Source organism: Monodelphis domestica, chromosome 1 (genome assembly GCF_027887165.1).
Source record: "Monodelphis domestica isolate mMonDom1 chromosome 1, mMonDom1.pri, whole genome shotgun sequence".
NCBI lineage: Eukaryota > Metazoa > Chordata > Mammalia > Didelphimorphia > Didelphidae > Monodelphis > Monodelphis domestica.
The window spans coordinates 581709557-581730684 of NC_077227.1; the positions used below are offsets into that span (position 1 = coordinate 581709557).

Here is a 21128-nt window from a genome sequence, read left to right on the forward strand (position 1 = left end):
AAACGTCCCAGAGGAGACATCCAGCAGGGAATTGATGGAGCATGACTGGCGCTTAGGAGAGAAAGAAGCTTGATACAGAGATAGATCTGAGTGGACGTGATTCTCTGTGTGTCCAGATGTGGGGCAACCCAGTGAAAAACACAACCCAGAACGCCTGATCTGAGGACATTGTGACTTGTCAGCCCCTCCTCCCAGCCTCACTTTGCCAGATACTAAATAGGCTGTGGACCCTGGACATGGGAGAATTCCAGGCGAAGGGAAGGGCTGAGAGAAAATCATTAAGCTGGCTTCTAGATGAGCTCAGCCTGAAAGGCTGGCTTACCGAAGATGAACTTAAACTGGCCTGGATGTCCTCTCCCAAGGAAGGCTGAATGTCAGAAAGCAAATGGGTTGGTTGGAGGGCTTGAGAAGATAAAAATAGACCTGGGGAGCTGGGGACACACTCACACACACACACACACACACACACACACACACACACACACACACACACACACTCACACCCGACAGGGATGGTCTTTTTGCCTCTCCTTAGATCTCTAGCACTTAGTACAGTGCCTGGCCCTTGGTAGGCACTTAATAAATATGCACTGACTGACCAACACTGTAGGTAGGCTGCCCCTTCCCCTCAGAGCCCTGGCTCCTCCCTCACCTGCTTTTTCCTCTCTCTTCCCTAGGAGCTGAGCACTTTCCGTCGGGAAGCAGGAGGCCCAGGAGCAGTTTTGCACCCTGTAGTCTACCCCTGTACTGCCCTTCTGCTGCTCTGTCTCTTCTCTACCATCATCACCTACATCCTCAATCACAGGTGGGAGTCCTTGGAAGGGGGGAGATGGGAGAAGGCATTCCCCCAAGTGCTGGGGGAGTCTGGTTCTGGGGAATGGAGAAAGGGGCTGTGGGAGGCGACTTCTTGAGGGCCTTTCCACTCCATGGTTCAGTGGTGAGGGTATCATTTTGAGGGTTAAAGATGGAGGTTGCCCATTCCTTTCCTGCCACCTCCTGACCTGATGTCCCCAAGTACGGAGGGCTCCCCTAGGCCCAGAATGTGTGGGTGAAGGGGTGCTAGCAGCTGGGCCCTGGTGCCAGCGGCATGACCTGTATCTGTGGCAGTTCCATCCATGTCTCGAGAAAGGGCTGGCATATGCTGCTGAATCTGTGCTTCCACATGGCTATGACTTCGGCTGTCTTTGCAGGCGGCATCACCCTCACCAACTACCTAATTGTCTGTCAGGCGGTAAGGCAATGCCTGGGGAAGGGAGTGCTGGGGGCGGGAGGAAGGTTTGGGGGAGAGGTGGCCTCACAGAGGAATAATGCCCTAAGACGGGAGGCTTATGCGAATGGGCTCAACACTGGATGCTCTGCCAACTTTGGGGGAGGGAGGGATAAAACACAGGTGGATGGTTAGGGCAAGGACAGGTGGGGAGTAATGGTACCATAGGTAACTGCCGTGGGGAGCATAGGAATAGGCAGGACATCCAGGAATATCACAGGGAACAGAAAGTTGAGGGTGACCCAGTGAAAAGAAAACCCAGGAGGGAGAAGTTGCCGTGAGGACCTTAGGGAATGTGGGGTAAAGGGTGCTGTGGGGACCTCCAGGGTGAATCATGAGCTAGGATATTGCCTCAGAGACCCTGGAGGAGGAAAAAAACATTGCTGTGGGAGAATAAAGAATCATAAAGGATGAGTCAGAGAAATCAAGGGAAAAACAAAAGGAATTTTCCCAGCTTCTGGTTCAGCTTTGCCAGCAGCAGCCCAGGCTTCCTTCCCGGTTGTGGCATCTTCTCTCCTGCCCCCCTGTAGGTGGGCATCACCCTGCACTATTCGTCGCTGTCCACACTGCTCTGGATGGGCGTGAAAGCTCGAGTTCTCTACAAGGAGCTGACCTGGAGGGCTCCACCCCCCCAGGAAGGGGAGCCCGCTGTACCCACGCCCCGTCCAATGCTCCGGTAAAAGATGCCCCTTCTAACCCTGAACCTTTCTGCAGAGCTCCTACGAGCCTAGGCTTAAAGGAAGACCTTGAAGAGAATCACAGGCTAGGGAGTCCATCGGACACCAGGAAAGGGCACCCAGAGAGGCATGATCCCGTCCTAGAGAAAGATCAAGTAGGAGCTCAGATACCCTGTGGTAAGGGGGAGACAGAGAGCAAGAGGCACATCTTCCACTCACGTCAGGGAAATGACTGGGTTTTGCCCAGTAGCCAGGCCTTCATTTGTGAAGCTCTCTCCCCCCAGGTGAAAGAGCTTTCCAGAACCTAAAGAGGGAATGGGCCAGCACGGAAAAAGGAATCTCGCAAAGTCCCTCCCAGGATTCTCCCGGTCTTCATTTCTTAACTGGGTCTCTTTTCACCAGGTTCTATCTGATCGCTGGAGGCATCCCCCTCATCATCTGCGGCATCACTGCCGCGGTCAACATCCATAATTACCGGGACCATAATCCCTAGTGAGTATTTGGGGCAGCCCCAAAGCACCCCTAGGCGGCCCATCACCCATCCGACCACTTTCTCCACTTGGAGAAGCCACCCTACAGGTCCTCTCAGCTCCTTGAGCTCTCTGACCCCGTGACTAGTGAGCCCTCTCTCGGCACACGTGACTTTCCTCTTTGACCATTCCTCGGGGTGTCTTCCAGAAATTGTTCTTCCTACCCTCCTGACTCTCCCCCTCTTCCCGCAGCTGCTGGCTGGTGTGGCGCCCCAGCCTGGGAGCTTTCTATGTGCCGGTGGCCCTGATCTTGCTGATCACCTGGATCTACTTTCTATGTGCTGGGCTGAGCTTAAGGGGCCCGCAGGGGCAGGGCCCTAAAGGGGGCCACAGCAGGGCTTCCCTGGAGCCCGGGGAAGACCTCCGCTGTCCAGCCAGGCTCCAGGGCAGCGGCCCCCTTCTGAGTGACTCGGGCTCCCTCTTGTCTGCTGGGGGGGGAAGAGTGATTTCCCCGGGACACCCGGGCCATGGAGACGGCATCTATTCCTCCGGAGCCCAGCTTGGGGCACTGGTGACCACTCATTTCTTGTATCTGGCACTGTGGGCCTGTGGCGCCCTGGCAGTATCCCAGCAGTGGCTGCCTAGCGTGGTGTGCAGCTGTCTGTATGGGGTGGTAGCCGTCGCCCTGGGTCTCTTTGTCTTCTCCCACCACTGTGCCAGGAGGAGGGATGTCCGGGCTTCCTGGCAAGCATGCTGCCCATCGTCCCCTCCTTCCCCTCGAGCCCTGCCGAGGCCCTTATCCACCATCTTGGAGGACGGCTCGGCGGTCTTTGCAGAGGGGCATTCCTCCCTCAAATCCTCCCCGAGTGGCAGCAGCGGCCATGCCCCACACTCGAGTCCCTGCAAGCTGACCAACCTGCAGCTGGCCCAGAGCCAGGTCTGCGACGTGGGCGTAGGAGCCTTAGGGGAGGAGCCCGAAGCCACCAGCCCACGTGGGCCGGCTCCCCGCCACCCCAACAACGTGCACCACGGGCGCCGGGGCCACAAGAGCCGAGCCAAGGGCCACCGCGCCGGGGACGGAGGGGGCAAGCATCGGCTGAAGGCGCTCCGCGGGGGGTCGGCGGCACTGACTGGAGCGTCGGAGCTGCAGTCCAGTGAGAGCGGCAGCCTGCACAACAGCCCGTCGGACAGTTACCCAGGCAGCAGCCGCAACAGCCCCGGCGCTGGCACTGGCTCCGGCCCCTGCCTGCGGGAAGGAGAGCCTGCGCTCAGCCCCTCCGAGGGCAGCGACACCAGCGGGGCCCTAGGCCCCGAAGCGGGACGCACGGGCCAGCGGCGCTATGCCAGCCGGGACAACCTCAAGGGAGGCGGGGGGCTGCTGGAGGAGAGCAAGCGCCGCTCCTACCCCCTTAACACAGCTAGCCAGAATGGAGCCTTGAAGGCTGGGAAATACGACATCAACCTAGGCAGCGCAGAGTCGGGAGCCGGTGGCTGTATGAAGACCGGCCTCTGGAAGAGCGAGACCACCGTCTAGAGCTCCAAGGGGCTGTGAGAGCAGCAAGAAGCACACGCACTCACCCCTGCTCACTGGCGGCCATCCTGGGGAGCCTCTGGCTGTACCTCAAAAGGCTCCCCGTGCTGGTGGCAGCAAGGCCAGTGAGGCAGATGCCCACGCACGAACACTGGGGGATGGCAGCTCCCTTGGGGGCAGGCTCTGCCCTTTCTGAAGGGAGCCTCTCCAAAGGATGCCCCCTGCCACCCCAGCCGCCCCTCCTTTTGTGTCTGTCTAGGATCCTCGCCACCATCCAGCAAGAACAGGCCATTCCCCACCGGCCTCTGGAGCACCGTTCTTGGCCAAACTGCCTCCCATGTTGTTTAGAGGAACAGGGTCTAGGGTGAACTTTCTGGCCAGCCCAGTTCTCTTTAGGGCCGGGGCCCTATGGGCTAGCTGGACCCTGGGCACTGGGCTGCCAGCCAGGCTGCTGCTTTGGAGGGCGACTATGCAAAAGCAAGTGGGAGGGCAGGGAAGCTAAATGCTGTTCAACTAGAACCAAAGATGAGAGGGCTGCTACCCTTAACTGACTAGTGCTCAACGGGCTTCCGGTTTCCTTACAAAGCCAGGGTCCAAGGTGAGCCATGCTGAGACTTGAGAAGTCCATCATGCCCTTTGATTCCAAGGAAGGGTGTGGGTAGAAAGCAGAAAGAACCAAAGCTAAGGAACAGGGACAGGCTGTTTGAGCTTCCAGAGCAATACCCCTAGAGAAGACGTGCTGAGGGCGCTTTTCAAAGGGCAGTTCTCACTCTCAGGCTTTGGCCTCTCTGGGCTCTAGAGAAAGAATTTCCTTTGCTTGAATATGAGCACAGGATGGAGCTCCAGGGAGTCATAGCCATCAGACCTCAGGCCTATGGCTACAAGATGCCCTCTGGGGGTCAAACCAGTTTCCTGTTCTCCTTGAGGCCCTTGCAAGGCAGTCGTTGGAGCATTTAGGGAGCCTCCCCCACTCCTGCTACATGGTCTTTGACTTGATTCTTCTACCCCCAGGCCTTGAGCTGAGAATGGACCATCAACCCCTTTACCTTAGGATTTCTGGTGGGGAGGAGAGGGTGAGTTTATACCTGGGAGCCCAACCCTGTTCAGGCTTCCCTGGTCTTGCCCTTGTACATGTCACCCAAGGTCCGTAAGGAGGGCCCATGGGAGAGGGTGATCCTATTCTTTAGGAGTGGGTTCTGCTATTTACGCTTGCTGCACAGAGACTATTATTAGAGAAAGAAAGAAAAGAAGCTTTGTATTATTCTTCCACATATGCTGGCTGCTGTTTACATACCTGCCAATGCCTTAGCACTGGAGAGCTTTTGCAATATGCTGGGGAAAGGGGACTAAGGGGAGGGAATGAAAAGTGCCAAAGAAAACGTGTTTTTTAAAAACTCGGGTTTTATACAATAGAATGTTTTCTAGCAGATGCCTTTTGTTTTAATATATTAAAGATTTGCCAAGTCCCATGAGCATAACCCTAGTTCAGCCTCAATCTTTTTCATTTTTTGTATCTTGGTGTAAGGTGAAATATAAAATCCTCCTGTCACCCTACAAATCCGCGGATTTCATCTATAATAGACTAGATCATTTAATCATTATCAAAAGACATAATTTTAACCAGTAGTGTGACAAGGAAATCACTTTAAAAGACTGATATATATTCATTTAAGGTCACCAAGGAATTCAGCTATGTAATTCCTAAATGAAAACTCAAGTCAGCCGTCAGCCTTTTATAGAGTTTAATTACAAACAGGAGGAAGAAAGGAATTAGAGAGAGAGAGAGAGAGAGAGAGAGAGAGAGAGAGAGAGAGAGAGGGGAGAGAAGGGAATAGGGCTTAAATACCCCCTCTGTTTAGGCTGGGCCAAAAGGCCCAAGCCCTTAGATAGCTGGGGCAAAGAAAGGAGATCAGTCCCTATTACTCACGTGACCAAAATGGAGAAACAGTCTCAGAGGCCCCCACCTTCAGCTTCCTTCAGAGCAAGCCTTCTCAGAGCACCTCTCCAACCACTCAGAGCCAAAACTCTCCAAACACCCCCCAGTCCTCAGACCCCTCTATCTTTAAGGAAACCATCCAAGTTCCCTCCCCTCAATTCTCACATCTACCAATCACTGTCCATCATTTTCCCTGTGCCAATGGTGGCTCTAGCTTAACCCAGGACCGCCCAGAGGTCTGTGGCTTTGCACATGTCTGTTGAAGGTCATATTCTCAAATAATTAAATCTTGATCTTTTGCTACAGCCCTTCCTAAATCCTGTTAGGACTGAGTAGGGTGGAGATTGATTCCAAGTATCTCCATTGTATCAATTCTAAAATCAATCATGACTCAAAGAAATTCCTGTTCTATGCTTAAGCATAGGTCAAAGCCCTTTCCATTGTTCAGCAAAAGGTTTCTGTCCTAAAGTAATCTTAAGAAGGGAGGAGGAGGAACCTCCCATGCCAATGGGGTTCACATTCCAATAGACTATCACTAAGAAATTTTCCAAGTATGAAATTTCCCAATGGTGAAATTTCCAACATTTATAAGTCTAAGAAATTTTAAGGTTTACAGTAGTCAGGATGAAATGCTATGCTTTCAAGGAAAAACTAAGGGGCTCTACTACCCTGGTCAGACTATTCCTATTGTCAACCTGCTATCAAGGACAGAGGAATGCAGCCAACATATTGCTGGACTCAATGCATTCATTCCCACTCCTCTAGGACACCGTGTCAAAACACACAAAACAGTCCCTTTTCCTTACATCATATTGTAGACAATGACCCTGGACTTGAATGGTCCCCTGCTGGAGGACTGCTAAATCACAGCAGCAGGATAAGGCCATGAAATCATTTATTCCAGCACTCTTATTTTACACAAAGATTACATGACTTGCACAAGATCATACTGCAAGGAAGAGAAAGCAGCCAAATTCAAACTAAGGTCTTCTAAATCCAGCACTCTTCCCACTATATCACTCTAGAGGTGAACAGTTTAAGTCCCACCAGATACCCCAGGTCACATGCAAAGTCCTCAAGAAGTTAGTCAGGAAGGAGTAGGGGCACCTGAGACAGCCTGACTTGCTGCTTGTGCTCTTTGGAAGTCCTTTATTTCTCGAGGGGTACGCAAATACTGCTCTATCTCACTGTCAGATATATCCTCATCTCCAGTAATACGAGAATCAGCAGGAGTAGGACAGGGCCGCTTTGGAGGCCTCAGCATGCAGGGAGGTAGCAGAGGGGGTGGGGAGCTGGCTGGCCTTTTCCTTTCGAGAACTTCTAGGGTACTGCTTCCTGCTTCCTCTCCTTCCTCTTGCTGCCCATCTTCCTCTTCTTCAGCTTCATCCCGAAAAGCCTGGCGGAGTAAAATGCACCGGTGCTGGAGCAAGTCCCCAATATGCTTCACTACTGTTTGTTTATCCAAGTTCAATATCCTCAGCCAGGCCAGCTGCCCAGCCATCCGAAGAAGTATAGCCAGCAACTCCTGAACTCGGAGGTATGCTGGATGGGGCAGGTCAACACCTGCCAACTTGCAGAATCGGGAAAGGGAGCAGGTCAGGCGGCCCCCAGGCTGCAGTGATCTCCAGGCCAGGTAGGCAGCAGCTGTTATCACAGGCACAGGGTGCCTTCCTGTCACCAGCCATGTCTCACTTGCCAGCTCCACCAACTGTAGTGTTCGGGGGATCATCTTCTCTTTGTCCTCCACAAACTTGACTGCTACAGAGGGGGAGGCCTGGAACAGTTTAAAGCTGTAACAACCAAAAAGAAAGGCCCTATTCAATGACAAGAAGTTGTTGTTTCTTCTAATATATCTTAGGTAAGGAAGACAAACCAACTCTAGGGGTAAGGAATAATACTTCCATTCTTCAGCCATGCCATATCTAATACATACCAATAAAACTGGTGTGATAATAAATATGGACAAAACCCTGTCTGGTAGGCTTTGGTCAAAAGTTTAAAAAAAAGGCAAAAGGGTCAAGATTTAGTTCTAGGAAATATACCCCATGTCCCCCTCCTCCCAAACTTTCTAGCCTTTAAGTACCTGCTACAGTAAGTCTTCACAAGGTCTGCTAAGCTCAAGGCAGGAACATCCAATCCTAGGACTTTCACTATCTGTAGGTATGTGCCAGAGAACAGTTCCAAGTTGGCATACAACAAGGTGCAAATAGTGCCCATGGTCAGGGGCCAATTATGTTGTCTGCAGGTAACCAGTACGCAGCATCCAACCAAAACCTCTTTCTTTTGGAGTCTAGCGGCATGGAGGCCGGGGTGCTGGAATGCTCGTTGGTAGTAGGACACTGCTGTTTCTTCAAAGGTTGATGGTAGCTGCAGAACTCTGCAGAGATCTCGAACTCTTCGAAGCCCTATGAAAATCCACACAAGTTTTAAAGGTGGGGTATCAAGAGAGTTTATGCACAGTTTCTACAAAGTTAAAAGTTCTGTTACTGGAACTTCAAAAAAACAGTTACCAAATCTCTAGCACAGCCTGGGTAATTAACATTCTGAGTTCTCTATCATGGTGAACCAAAATTATTCTTCTTTTTCACTCCCAGTTTTCCACTATCTTTCTCAGATATCCCAGACTGCACCAATCAAAATAAAATTTTCTGGACATCCAACTAACTTGACCCTGATCTCTGGTAAAGGATTTGGTCTTACCTCTTTGCTGGCTACGGCTGACCCGCTCATTCTCCCCTGTACTCTTGGAATAGGTCACTTCTGTAAGACAAGGAACAGCAATAGGCAGTTTAGTCACTTTCTGCTCAATGGAACCACCCAAAAAGTCCAGGGAACAGTCAATTCAGTTCAGCTTAACAAATATTTATTGCATGTGCCAAATGGAAAGGGTATAGCCTTAAGCCAGCACCTTTTCACCTGAAGAGCCTGCTTTTATTTTTTTATTTAATTAATTTAGAATATTTTTCCATAGTTATGTGATTCCTGTTTTTTCCCTCCTCTCCTCCCTCCCCACTCCCAGAGCCCACAAGCAATTCCATTGGGTTTTACATGATCATTAGAACCCATTTTCAAAACCCTAAAGGGAAGTACCATGAAGGGGGGTAGGAGATGGGGAAGACAAAAAGTTTCCACTCCTGGAATGTCACTTCTATAAAGCAAGAATTAAATACAGGTGGTTTAGTCACTCTCTGTTCAATGGAACCACCCAGAAAGACTGGGAGAAAGTCAATTACATTCCATTTAACAAGTATTTATTGCATGTACCTAATGGAAGGGATATACTTTAAGCTACCATCTTCCCACCTGAAGAACCCATTAAAAAAAGGTACAGGGAAATCCCATGGTGGAGGGTTTGAGAGATGGATGAGACAAAAAGGCTCCACATTTGGACCCATTTGTCAGGTACCTCTCTGGCCCTATGTTCAAAAGGGAGGAGGAGGGGAACTGAGGTGGAAACATAAGGTGTGAACACACTTGAAAGGAGGGGGGAGGGGGGATTGAGAGCCAGGCCTACAGATGGGAGATCCTGGGTTCAAATGTGGTCTCAGACATTTTTCTTGCTGCGTGACCTTGGTCAAGTCACTTAACCCCCACTGCCTAGCCTTTACCACTCTTCTACTTTGGTACCAATGTTCAGTATTAATCTTAAGGCAGAAGGTAAAGTTTTAAAAAAAGAAAGGTGAGAAGGGGCCCAAGACGCCTAAAAGCTATGTGGCCCGCTGGGGTCGGGAAAGTGAGAGGGTCCCAGGGCGGAGGCACCTCGGAGGTGGCCCTCGTCAGCGAAGGTGGTGGTGAGCAGGCCCTCGGATACCACGCAGCCGCAGTCAGCACACACTAGCTGGCTCTGCGAATAGTGCGAGTCCTCCACGAGCTCGGCGCAGCCGCAGTCCGGGCAGCGGCCCCGGCCCTGGGCTCCGCCCGACATCGCAGATGCACTCCGCGGCTCCGCGCCCCAGGAGCAGGTCTGGAGTTCGGGCTGTTGCTCTTCAAGCTCTAAGCCTTCGACTTTACACCTCCTCCCACTGCTTTCTCCGCCTGTCTTCCGCGGCTGAGAGGGGGACCCTTCCAGTCGTCGTACCTTCCTGCTCTTATTCGCGGTCCAGCCTTTTGCCCCGCCCTCTCCCTAGCGTTATCTGTGCGTCACATCCGCCCCATATCCAGGTCCTGACACAGCCCCGGACGGAAACGGAAACTTGAAGGAGGAGGTTCCGCCAGGGTGGTCGGCTATTAGCTGAAATGGACTGGTGAGAAGATTGCTTTAGGCTGGCTCCCTCCCGCCTGAAGGTCGACTCTTAGAAAGCAGGAAGGTTAAAGAGCGTGGACTCTTGGAGCTCAACCTTGCCCCTCTGCTTTAGTCATTTCTTTTATTATTAATGGGGACAGGAGAAGACTTCTCCGCTCAGCTTCGCGATTGGTCAAAGAAAAGAGTCCTTTTAGGTGCTTTGTAGTCTCCGGTACCTCAGGTTTTCAGCCTCATCTCAAAGCCAGCCTTTGAGGCATCCAGATGCCGCAGCGAGTATAATGCTGGGCTGGGAGTCGGGAAGACCCGAGTGCAAATAGGGCCTCAGACACTTAGTAGCTGGGTGACCCTGGGCAAATCACTTTGCCTCAGTCACCTGTGCTATAAAATGAAGACAACAACAGCATTTAACTCACGGGGTTGTTGTGAGGATCAAATGAGATATTTGCAAAGTGCCTAGCACAGAAGTCTTTAATAAATGCTTATTTATTTTCCCCCCAGCCTGGGGAGAGAGGCTGGTCCTGGGCCTTAGGACCCACCTCCCGTCCCCCATTCAGTCTCACTGTGAGGATGCTTTCCTGAATCTCACCATAAAATTTAGAAAAGGCATTGTGAAAGAAGGGGACTTTCCATCCCCAAAACAAACTATAAATGCTCAAATAATTGTCCTCATTTAAATTCCATATATTTCTGTAATACACAACAGGGTGCCAAAGGGGTTACAAAGAGCAAGGAGAACTTGAATAAAAATGTTAATTTTGTTCTAGGGCTTCCAGAGATTCGTAAGGCTGTTAGTTTGAGAAATTGCAACTTTGGTTGTAATAACGGCCTGTGGTAATTCTTTTCCCAAAAATGCTAATGATAATTGATTACATTTTTAGAGGGTTTAAAAATTTATAAATAACTGACATGAATAAAATGCTTTATGCTTAGAAAGTATTTTGCATTGCAATATCTGATCTCATATTAGTTTACAGTTCCCCGAGATAGCCACTAATTATTTTTATCATCATTTATAATTAGAAAAGGAAAGCTTAGGTTAAGTGACTAGCCAATAGGCACACAGCTAGCACATGTTAGAGGTCATGTGTGATAATACATATAAACATGCATGTTCTTTGGAATCATTAATTCTGAATTAAGAAGGATTGTCGTCTTCTTCTTGTATTTATATGCTCAGAGTTTAGCATAGTGCCTGGAATATAGTAGAAACTTTAAAAAGTTTATTGACTATTAACTAAGTACATATCACTGATGCTATTAATAAAAAATCAACCAAAGAGGGATCATATCAGCATGTACACGGTACTGGACTTGAAGTCAAGAAAACCTGGCTCAGATTCTACCTCAGACATTTAACTGTTTCATCCTGTCAATTCTTTAATCTTTCTGAGCTTCAGTTTTCTCATCTGTAAAATGAAGGGACTGGGCTCAGTAAAATGCCTTTCATCTCTAAATCTATGAGCCTATAAACTCTAAGAGGGGAAGAAGGATTGTTTTTCTATAGTTTTAAACTAATAAAAATAATATACATAAAGTCAAGGCTTGTTTAGGAAATGAAATGAGAATGACTGGAAGGACATGGTCATAAGTATCACATGTGAAGGCAAAGATGGTTGTCAATGAAAAAAAATTCCATGACAGTGGAGATTATCTGTCTCGTGTATATCAGTAAGCCCCTTCTTATTCTATGATTCCACGAATTCTGATAGGCTAGGTAGCTTTATCAGAGCAAAGCTGCTGAGCTATAATTTACCCATCTTGACGAGAAAATTGAAATCAGACTCCCAGTGAAGAAATTAAATGAATGAAACATTTATTAAGCACGTACTCCGTGTACTGACCCTCACCTGACACCCAGCTCTCAGCTGCTAGCATGTGGCAGTGGCCACACCCCGGGCAACGGCTTCGACAGGCCGGCTAAACCTTGTGAGGGTAGCCATTGGGTCGACGTCGACCCCTGGTGAACTAGGGCTTTGCTCACCCAGCATGTGAAGACTGCTTCCGCAGAACAGGCGGAAGAAACCAACAAGAAGGTTCAACGGCTGAGATGGCGATGCAGCAAGGCACTGTGGAGTGCTTAGGGCGTGATGGAGCACAAAAGACAACACGGCCATCCAATGCAGCTGAGGAAGTCTCCAGGTGTAACGACTTTTCGTGCCAATGGACCCAGGCTTCCAACACCGAGAGAGTGGGACTGTCTCTGTGCGTCAACTTTTCCACTTAAATCTTCATGCACAGGTGTCTTTGTGCACAAAAATGCACAAAGACAATGGTCATCCTCGGTTCAAGAGACAACCAACAACAACTCCGTGTAAAGCACAGTACTAAGTACTGGAATACAAAGAAAATTAGGAATAGTCCCATCTCTCAAATTCATAATCTCACTGGGGAGATGATAAATATAAGTTTCAGTTGCGAGTCAAATGGAAAGGATCAGTAGTCATTAGGGGCAAGGACAAAGCATATAGCAATACATTTTCTTTAATGTTATCTCCATTGACAAAATCATGAGTTTTTTATGTTGAACCTGTGGACAATGCCAAGGACCATGGTGCTGAGAGCTTTCTTTTCTGGGCTATTAGTAGTGGTGGCAATTTCTAGGACTCACATCACCTCACCCCCACCCCCCCAGACATAAAATCCTCCTTTGTAACAGAAAAACAGGCAAAACAAACCTTTTCTCATATTAGTTCCTCACTGTTTTCCAGAGTAGTTGGACCTTCATATCTACACAAATAATGTGTTAGTGCCCCTCTGACATTGACCATTTTTATCTTTTTCCCAGAGGATCACAGATTCGAAGCTCTAAGGGTCCTTAGAGATTATCTAATATCCAACCCCCTCATTTTACAGATGAGGAAACTGAGACCCAGAATGGTTGACTGACTTGCTCTGACAAGTATTGCTCAGTAAAAGCAGGATTCAAAACATAGTACTCAGACTCCAGGTCCAGCATTTGCTGAACATGAAGTAAAACATCAATCCTTTTAATGTGTATCTCATTATTTGGAGCCTTTTTTAAAAATTCAGATTTGTACTTATTCTTTTAAAAACTGTTTATTCATGTCTCTTCGCCATTTATTGGATAGAGGGTGGCTTGTAGTTTTACATAAAGGGTGATCAGAGGAACCTCTCAACTGGATGAGATTACAGATATGCACTTTTCTCAAAAATTAGTATTTCAAATTTTAGTGGACATGTCTACTATGCTAATAACAGTAATAATATTTATCTATTTAAATATTTTAACTTATCCAATACAACCTGGAAATAGGTGCTATTCGTGTCCTCATTTTACAAATGGGGAAACTGAGGCCAAAAAAGTCCTTGCTGAGAGATGTGTGCCCCAGAGCCTTGTTAGAGTGACAGAGCTCTGAATTGGTCTGCAGTGACTGAGCATCAGCATCAAAGATGATTAGCAGCTGAGTGTTGGAATATCAATTGTTGGAAGAACCCTTGCTCATACCCCGCTGATACTGTAGTATAGGAGTTTTCATTCTCTTTGCCTTGGGACTCTTTTTTTAATGTTTTCGATCCCTTGGATTTTCATGAGGCCAGGGAAGAAGATTTCTCCTCTATCAGAAAGCAATGACAGCTTGCAGCAGGCATGGACTTGTTCAAATGTGATTTTACTTAAAATATTTTTCTTGTTACGAGGGAGGGCTTAAGGGCTTAAAACTGAGCCCGAAACAGTAAAAATAAAAGGCGTCAATGCAGCTTTAGATAGATGAAGAGAAAGATGCCACTTCACTCCTTTACCTATTGTTTCTTTTGAACATGTATACATTTTATATCCTGCTCAATTGGCAAGGACCATTTCTTTTTTGTCTTTGAATTCTCAGAACACACAGTAAGAGCTTAATGAGTATATGTTGAAATATTTAATTCATTCCACACCTTGCACCATTATTTATTTCTGCACAGTATCCACTTACTATACCATAAGCAGCATGAGAACAGGGGTGGCATGTTATTGATCTCTATCTCTCATAGGGCGGAGTTCTGCATAGAATAAGTCCTTAATGTTTCTTTAATTGTAAGTAAATTATGGGACTTGAGGCTATACCAAGATTTACCTGATGTACATTTTTGCAGGTTCCTTTTCTTTTTTATATAGCTTCCTTCTGGTATTTGGCAAGAGGCAGCTAGGTGGAGCAGCAAGTAGAACTCTGGGCTCAGAGTCAGGAGGACCCGAGTTTAAATCCTGCCCCCGACACCTACTCCCTTTGAGACGCTCAGCTTACAGTAACTTAACCTTTGTTTGCCTCTGTTTTCTCAACTGTAAGATAGGAATAACAATATTTCCTTTCCAGAGTTGTTGTGAGGATCAAATGACATACTATTTGTAAAGTGCCTGGCATATAATAGGTACTATATAAATGCTTATTCCTTTCCCCCCTTCCCTCACAAGCCAGATTTGTACCCAGTGACAGGACTGAACAAAAGAGATTCCCCCCCCCCCTCCCCCCTTTCTGGGAAAACTCCAGAAAAGAAATGCTAAGAGATAATCATGTTCCAAGTTTTACATATATGCATTCTTACATACAGACATCATGTTATAGTGGGTGAAGTGCTGGACTTGGAGTCAGGAAGCCCAGGATTCAAACTCTACTTCTATTTAATAAATAACTATTAACTGATTAACAAAAACTTAACCTTTCTTTTTGATTGATTCTAATTGTGTGGGAAGTTCAGTCACTTCACCTTTAAATGCTTCAGTAAATTACCTAGAACTTACCAGCCTAGCCATAGATGAGTTGTGTTATCTGCATTGGTGAAAAGGGGATCTCATAGATCCTTCCTATACAATCACACAAATTCACACAGCGTTGTGAACCTTTGCTCTCAAAAGGACACCACAGGCTAAACTGACCCGTGCCGTGCAATATAGACTGGATACGTGAGGGGGCATGATTGAGGTCAGCAGATGGCGCCCTAGACTAAGACTTTTAGGTCTCATTGAATCCGACTGAATCATCTACAATTTAAAATCGATCTCATTGCCCTGTAGGAGGTAGGCGATGGGGAAGAAGGTGGCCAAAAGGAGGGAGATGATTTTGGCGAAAATAGGCTTTACAGTCAGTTGCCTGTTTTCTTCTCAACATGGCATGGTGCTACCTTGAAGGCGATGCCAAGTGTTCAAGTCCTAAAAGATCCTATTAAAATCAAAAGAGAGTGAAGCCAAAGCAGTCATTTGAAAACCAGTTTTGCAAAATGTCAGAGGCTCATCAGTAGAACACCTACCATCTGGTATTCCTTGTTTTGCTTTGCTTTGTTTCTTTCTCATCATCTGAAGAGCTGACACTCCGCGGTGGTGGTGGGCATAAATGCACTGAAGAAATCCCAGACATTTTGAAGAATGGAGAAAGCTAGATGAAGCAATGCTGATTAAAAGACAGCCCCAACAGTCAAGCCCCGACAGCCTAGGGCCAAGATTCTAGCAATGGGCATGGACAGATTTATGGAGCAGAATGTGAGCTGAAATGGGCCATGAGGTTAATCAAAGAAGCGTTCATCAAGTCCTCCCAAGAAGTCTTCTTCAGTTCCCTTTGGTTTGGTCCTCGATTTTCTCATCTGAATATTTATTCAGATGAGATGGTTGGACTGGATGATCTTTCAAAACTCTGGGTCACCAGGTGGTGCAGTGGATAAAATAACAGGCTCAAATTCAGATTTACTTCTGAGTTAAAATTTGGCCTCAGACACTTTTTCTAGCTGTATGACCCTGAGCTAGTTAGTTAACCCTGTTGCCTCAGCTTCCTCATTTGTAAAATGAGCTGGAGAAGGAAATGGCAAACCATTCCAGCACCTTTGCCAGGAAACCTAGATGGGATCATGAGTCCAAAGCCACTAAACAACAAAAGTTGCAAGCAAACAAGTTCAAGCCCTTCATCCTTGTTCTCACCTCTCTGGATAAGTAACTGAATAGTCACTTTAGTTCATGTTCATTTTTTCTCACAAGCTTGTAAGCTAAATATTGGTTTTCAAATCTATATATTAGGCTAAAGAGATTCAACAAATAGTGTCTGAGTTGGGGCTCAAACCTAGGTATTCTGATTCCTAGTCCTATACCAGGTCCACCAGTACACAAAGAAAATCAATTTTCCAATTTCCTTCCCATCTTTTCTTTCTTTAAGGATTCTTTGAACACCCATAAGGAAGCCAGGGTATGCAGGAGGGATATGCTGGCAAATGTTTAACCCCTGGTTCTCCAAAAATGTAGTGTAACACTTTTATATTTCATTTTGCATTATTACCATTTACTCAATCACTTTCTTAAGTCTAGATGACCAACAACATAATAAATAAAGCCCTGATAGTGTTTGCCAATTTCCAAAGTGTAAATGCTCACATTAAAGTTGGCTTCTGTGTTGGTAAGAACTGGTTCAGGTACAGTCAGTCACTCCTAGACAGGCAAATAGTCAAGATTTAGGATGCCCTACATTCTGGCTCAATTCTCTTTTTCAGTCTTATTTCCCAATCTGTAAACTATTCCCCTAACTTTAGGCTGAGAATAATCATTGACAGGCAATCTGATATAAAGACAAGAATGCTGGACTTGAAATCAAGCAACACTTCAGGTCTCTCAAGAGAGGAATTCATGAGAATTCAAATTCCATCTCTGACAAGCTTACTAGTTGTGTGATAAGGGCAAGCAACTGCAGCTTCTATAATTTATTTGCATGTGCAAAACCGCTCTTCCTGACTCAGACCTTAGAGAGGACGAGGTGATCCCCTCACCAAACTGATCAGGAAAAATTTTGACTCAGTGGATCTTTAAAATCGACAATTTCCCACTTTCTTGGCTCAGGACCAGTGAATCACCTCATAGAGGGGTGGGAGAAGGGCAGTTTATCTAGTCTCCCACTCAATCTGCCATGTGGCCAAGGAGTGTATGGTGGTTAAAGCCCATCCCATAGCCTAGAAAGACTAATCCATTCTTCCTGGTATTAGATGATCAAGCACTGATCCTGAAGTGCACAGTGAATGAGAGGTCTAAAGATCCTAGGTCCTTTGGTTTGACCTAACTAGTAGCAAGAGGAGGAGGCTCCAACAACTACTCTGCTACTTCTTGGAGATGACCACTGAGAAGAGAATGAATTAAATTCATGACCTGGCTTACTAGAAAAAATCTATCATGAAGGGGAAAATGAAGAAGCAAAAAGTGGCATATCTACTCAGTAGTTCCACAAGTAGCTTCAGGTTCTAATGATATCTAAGTATCCATCTCCCAGGAAAGAGTATAACAATAATTATAATTACATACAGAGTTATTAAATATTGATTCTTGTTTTAGCTTTCTCTCAATGCCTACTCATGTTTTGTGTTAGGTTTTTTTGTTTGTTGGGGTTTTTTGCCTGTATACTGAGTAACTTTCTACTCCCCACTTCCCCTTTTGAGAGACCCTAGATACGAGGCAAAATTCAAGCTTTAAGCAAATTATCTCTTTAAGCAACAAGATGAGAGTCAGAGTAGAAGAAATAGTAGCCTCTCATAAGAGGCCAAGCACCCTTAGGTCTGAATCTAATTTGAACTTCTGCGTGGGATCTAAGCAGAAGGGCTCTTTACTGGAAGAGGAATGGGGGCAATGCCCCTAGCTCCTTGGGCCCTGAAGTGATGCTTAATGTTAAGCAATTCTGACAAATCAGGGAAACAAGGGGTAGAGAGATCTGAAGAAAGATATCCTTAGAACTTGAGGCCCCACTGTATACACAGTGGTATCCCATGGAGATAGACCTTTGGGTGTCTTTAGGTAGCTGCTTGCTGGGTAGGAACTCACTTGAGTTTCACAAAGACTTTGGGATCCCATAGCCTTCACTGCAGCCAATGGGCAGAATTTAGTCCTTCCTGGTTGGGAGCTGTTGCTTTCCAGGAGTCCAGGACATAAAATCATGGTAGGGTGGCAAGGGGCACATGATCACTGTAACCACTGTGGGGAGCAAGAGAGATCTGGGGTCACTGTAGGAAGCCCATGGCAGCAGACCTGCTAAATGGCTGCAGGAAGCAAGAATCTTCAGATGTCAGGAGCACTGAGGCAAAGCCTGACAGCCAGACCAGGCTGCTATCAGACCAAATTCCTTAAATTCTAGGATCCAAGGAGTTTAGTAAACATTAGACAGGGTTTGTTAGTGATCTTTCCCTCCCTCCCTCCACCCCCACACACATTTTGTATTACTACAAGACACTTACCTGGGAGGCAAAAGGACTTTCCACAAAAAGTCCCTTATCTACCATGTATTGAAGAAAGAGACTTCTGTTCCAATATTCTGCTTTGCATCAGTTATTAGACAGCTTGAGTGAATTAGTGAGGGATCTTCTTTACTCCTGGAGAACTCTAGCCTTTCCCTAGCAGAAGTACATGTGATTTGCAATAAAACTGCATGGAAAGGGATTCATGGCTTTATTTGCAATCTTCTTCCCCGCTTTTTTAAATTAGGGAAATGATTATGCTTATTGACATCTGCTCAGTTTATGACAAAAAGGAAATTTTGTTTGAAAGTAGAATCAACATGATTGTTTCTGATGCTTGGGCATATGAGCACACAACCAAGTTCTGTAATTCAAAATTCATGGGCTCCCAAAGAACTTATCTGTGTTTAAAAAAAAAAAATTATTTAGTCAATTTAGAACATTATTCCTTGATTACAAGAATAAAATTCTTTCCCTCTTCCCCTCCCCCCACCCCTTCCGGTAGCCCATGCGCAATTCCACTGGGTTTTACATGTGTCCTTGATCAGAACCTAGTTCCATGTTGTTGGTGTTTGCACTAGGATGTTCATTGCAGTGGTTCTCAACCTTTCTAATGCCGTGACCCCGCAATACAGTTCCTCATGTTGCAGTGACCCCAAACCAAAAAATTATTTTGGTGGCTACTTCAAAACTGTAATTTTGCTACAGTTATGATTCGGAATGTAAATATCTGATATGCATTATGTATTCTCATTGCTAAAATTGAGAGGTTGACCTCGACCCATGTAATCAAGCAGTTGATTTTCTCTGGTGTTTCTACTCCCAGTTTTTCTTCTAAATGTGGATAGTGTTCTTTCTCATAGATCCCTCCAAGTTGTTCAGGATCACTGCACTGCCACTAATGGAGAAGTCCATTACTTATCTGTGCTTTAATAGACATGTGAACTGCTATCCACGGTCAAAAAATTCACCCAGAGGACAGAACTTCAGTTAAGAAGGAGTAAAATTAGGACTACAAAAACTTGTTAAAGCAAGGGCATTCCTAAAGCATTGCTTCTTTTGCTTTAGGATGATCTCTCAAAAAGCTAGAACCAGTTCTATTAGGGCAGCACTGGCAAAGTATCAGCACACGTGCCCAGCCGGCACTGGGGAGCTACTGCATTTCCTCTTTTCCCAGTGCAAGAGGACATTTTTTTGCATGTCCCACCCCTCTGTTCAGCCACCCAAAGCAAGCATTTCTACCCTCCACTCTCTCAGGTAATGCTCACAGACAGTTTGAATTTGCCCTTTGGGCACAAGAACTCAAAAACTTTCGACAGTGCTGTATTAGGACCTGGGGGAGTAGCTGCTAAGTTCTTCCAGACCAACAGTTTCTGTGTGGCCAGGAATTCTCCAAAAGTTTGGGGAAAGAGAGCCATTTAATTGTTGACATCAAAGGCTCAGGAGGTAGGGGAGAATAGTCCTACTACTTCATAGTAGGGAATGTTGGGTCCGGCCACCCATAAAAATCCCTAATCCTTTTTGTTTGCCAAAGGTAGTGAAAATTTCTAACATCATGTATAGCAGGGGGTCCCCAGTCAGTTGATCTGGAAGTTTCCCAAGTTATTTGCAACTACGGTGAAACTCTCTACCCAAAAATATAAGTAGCCAGTCAAGAATGAGGCCACAACAAGCAGCAGCAGGCCCTTCTCTAGTCTGCTCACTCCAAGGAGACCAAGGCCTTTTGATTAGATTTAAATCAGTTTTTAACAGATGAGTTCAGGGCTGCTTGAACAGCCCTTCATACAAATCAGCAGTTCCCAAAAAAGTGATCTTAGGAACACAGATGGTTTCAATTAATTAATTAATTGATGGTTACATGATTCATGTTTTTTCCCCTCTCTTTTCCCCTCCCACCTCCCAGAACTGAGGAGCAATTCCACTGAGTTATACATGTCTGATTGTTTAAAACCTACTTCCATATTATTAACACAGATGGTTTTAAGACCAAATTGAAATTAGCCTTGGGTTACAAATGTGAATGAGACACTCCCTGGGATAGGGAAGAAGTGTCAAGAAGAGCTAAATGCTGATACAGATAAGCAAAGGCACAAGCAGTGTGGAGTATTTGAGGTAATTATCATTAATAATATATTACTGACATTTATATAGTAATTTTAGATTTCTAAAGTACTTTATACCTACAGTACTTCAGTTGATCCTCACAGTGATCCTTACCCAGTGAGTTAAATTCCACAGATATGATTGCTATTTTACAGATGAGAAAACTGAGCCTTCAAAAGAGAGACCATTATTTGTCTGTGGTTGCACAGCTAGAAGCCAGATTCTAACACAGGTTTCTCCTGATTGCAGTTCCAGTTCTCTTTCTACAACAGAAGGCTAAATTGGGCACCTGAGTGTCTACACTCAAATCTTGGCACTTCTGCTTACTGCTCAGATGACCTGGGGCCCAATTTCCTCATCTGAAATAGAATCTGGAAGAGATTAATATGGTCCCTCCAGTTCTGAATCCTACCATCAAATAAGGTCTGTGCCTTTAGTGATTACAGCTTGTAATAGAGGTGGGGAAATGCTGCCAGTGCTGTGAACACTAAACGCAAGGCCCAGATTAGGAGATTATGAGTAGAGACTAAGGCTATTCTTCAAGAGGATGGGTGGGTGGGTTTCCTTCCCTACACAAGTGATTTTTCCTACTACTGGAAGCCATATTCTGAGTGAAGAAAAGGAGTCTTTTGTACAGATATACTGATCCCCTGGGCAGCTAAAGAGCACAATGGATATAAAGTACTTAGCCTGAAGTCAGGAAGACCTAAA

At 46.2% G+C, this 21128-nt stretch overlaps 2 protein-coding genes across 3 annotated transcripts in view; one reads left to right on the plus strand and one right to left on the minus strand.

Moving 5' to 3' along the window:
• The window catches only part of ADGRA2 (adhesion G protein-coupled receptor A2), a 62879-nt gene extending 57451 nt beyond the window's left edge, over positions 1-5428 (plus strand). For both annotated transcript variants that reach the window (XM_007476341.3, XM_001381811.5), the window contains exons 15-19: positions 678-805; positions 1108-1231; positions 1798-1943; positions 2347-2436; positions 2667-5428. In XM_007476341.3, the coding sequence (XP_007476403.2) occupies positions 678-805; positions 1108-1231; positions 1798-1943; positions 2347-2436; positions 2667-3948 (1770 nt within the window). In that variant the 3' untranslated portion in view covers positions 3949-5428. The remainder of the gene's footprint in view (positions 1-677; positions 806-1107; positions 1232-1797; positions 1944-2346; positions 2437-2666) is intronic.
• Positions 5429-5673: 245 nt separating this feature from the next.
• Positions 5674-10015, minus strand: BRF2 (BRF2 RNA polymerase III transcription initiation factor subunit). Its single transcript, XM_001381813.4, has 4 exons — positions 9641-10015; positions 8582-8641; positions 7965-8286; positions 5674-7671 (listed from the first exon to the last, which is right to left on the minus strand). The coding sequence occupies exons 1-4, from the start codon at positions 9804-9806 to the stop codon at positions 6969-6971; spliced, it is 1251 nt and encodes a 416-aa protein (XP_001381850.1). The 5' UTR covers positions 9807-10015; the 3' UTR covers positions 5674-6968.
• Positions 10016-21128: the final 11113 nt, after the last annotated feature.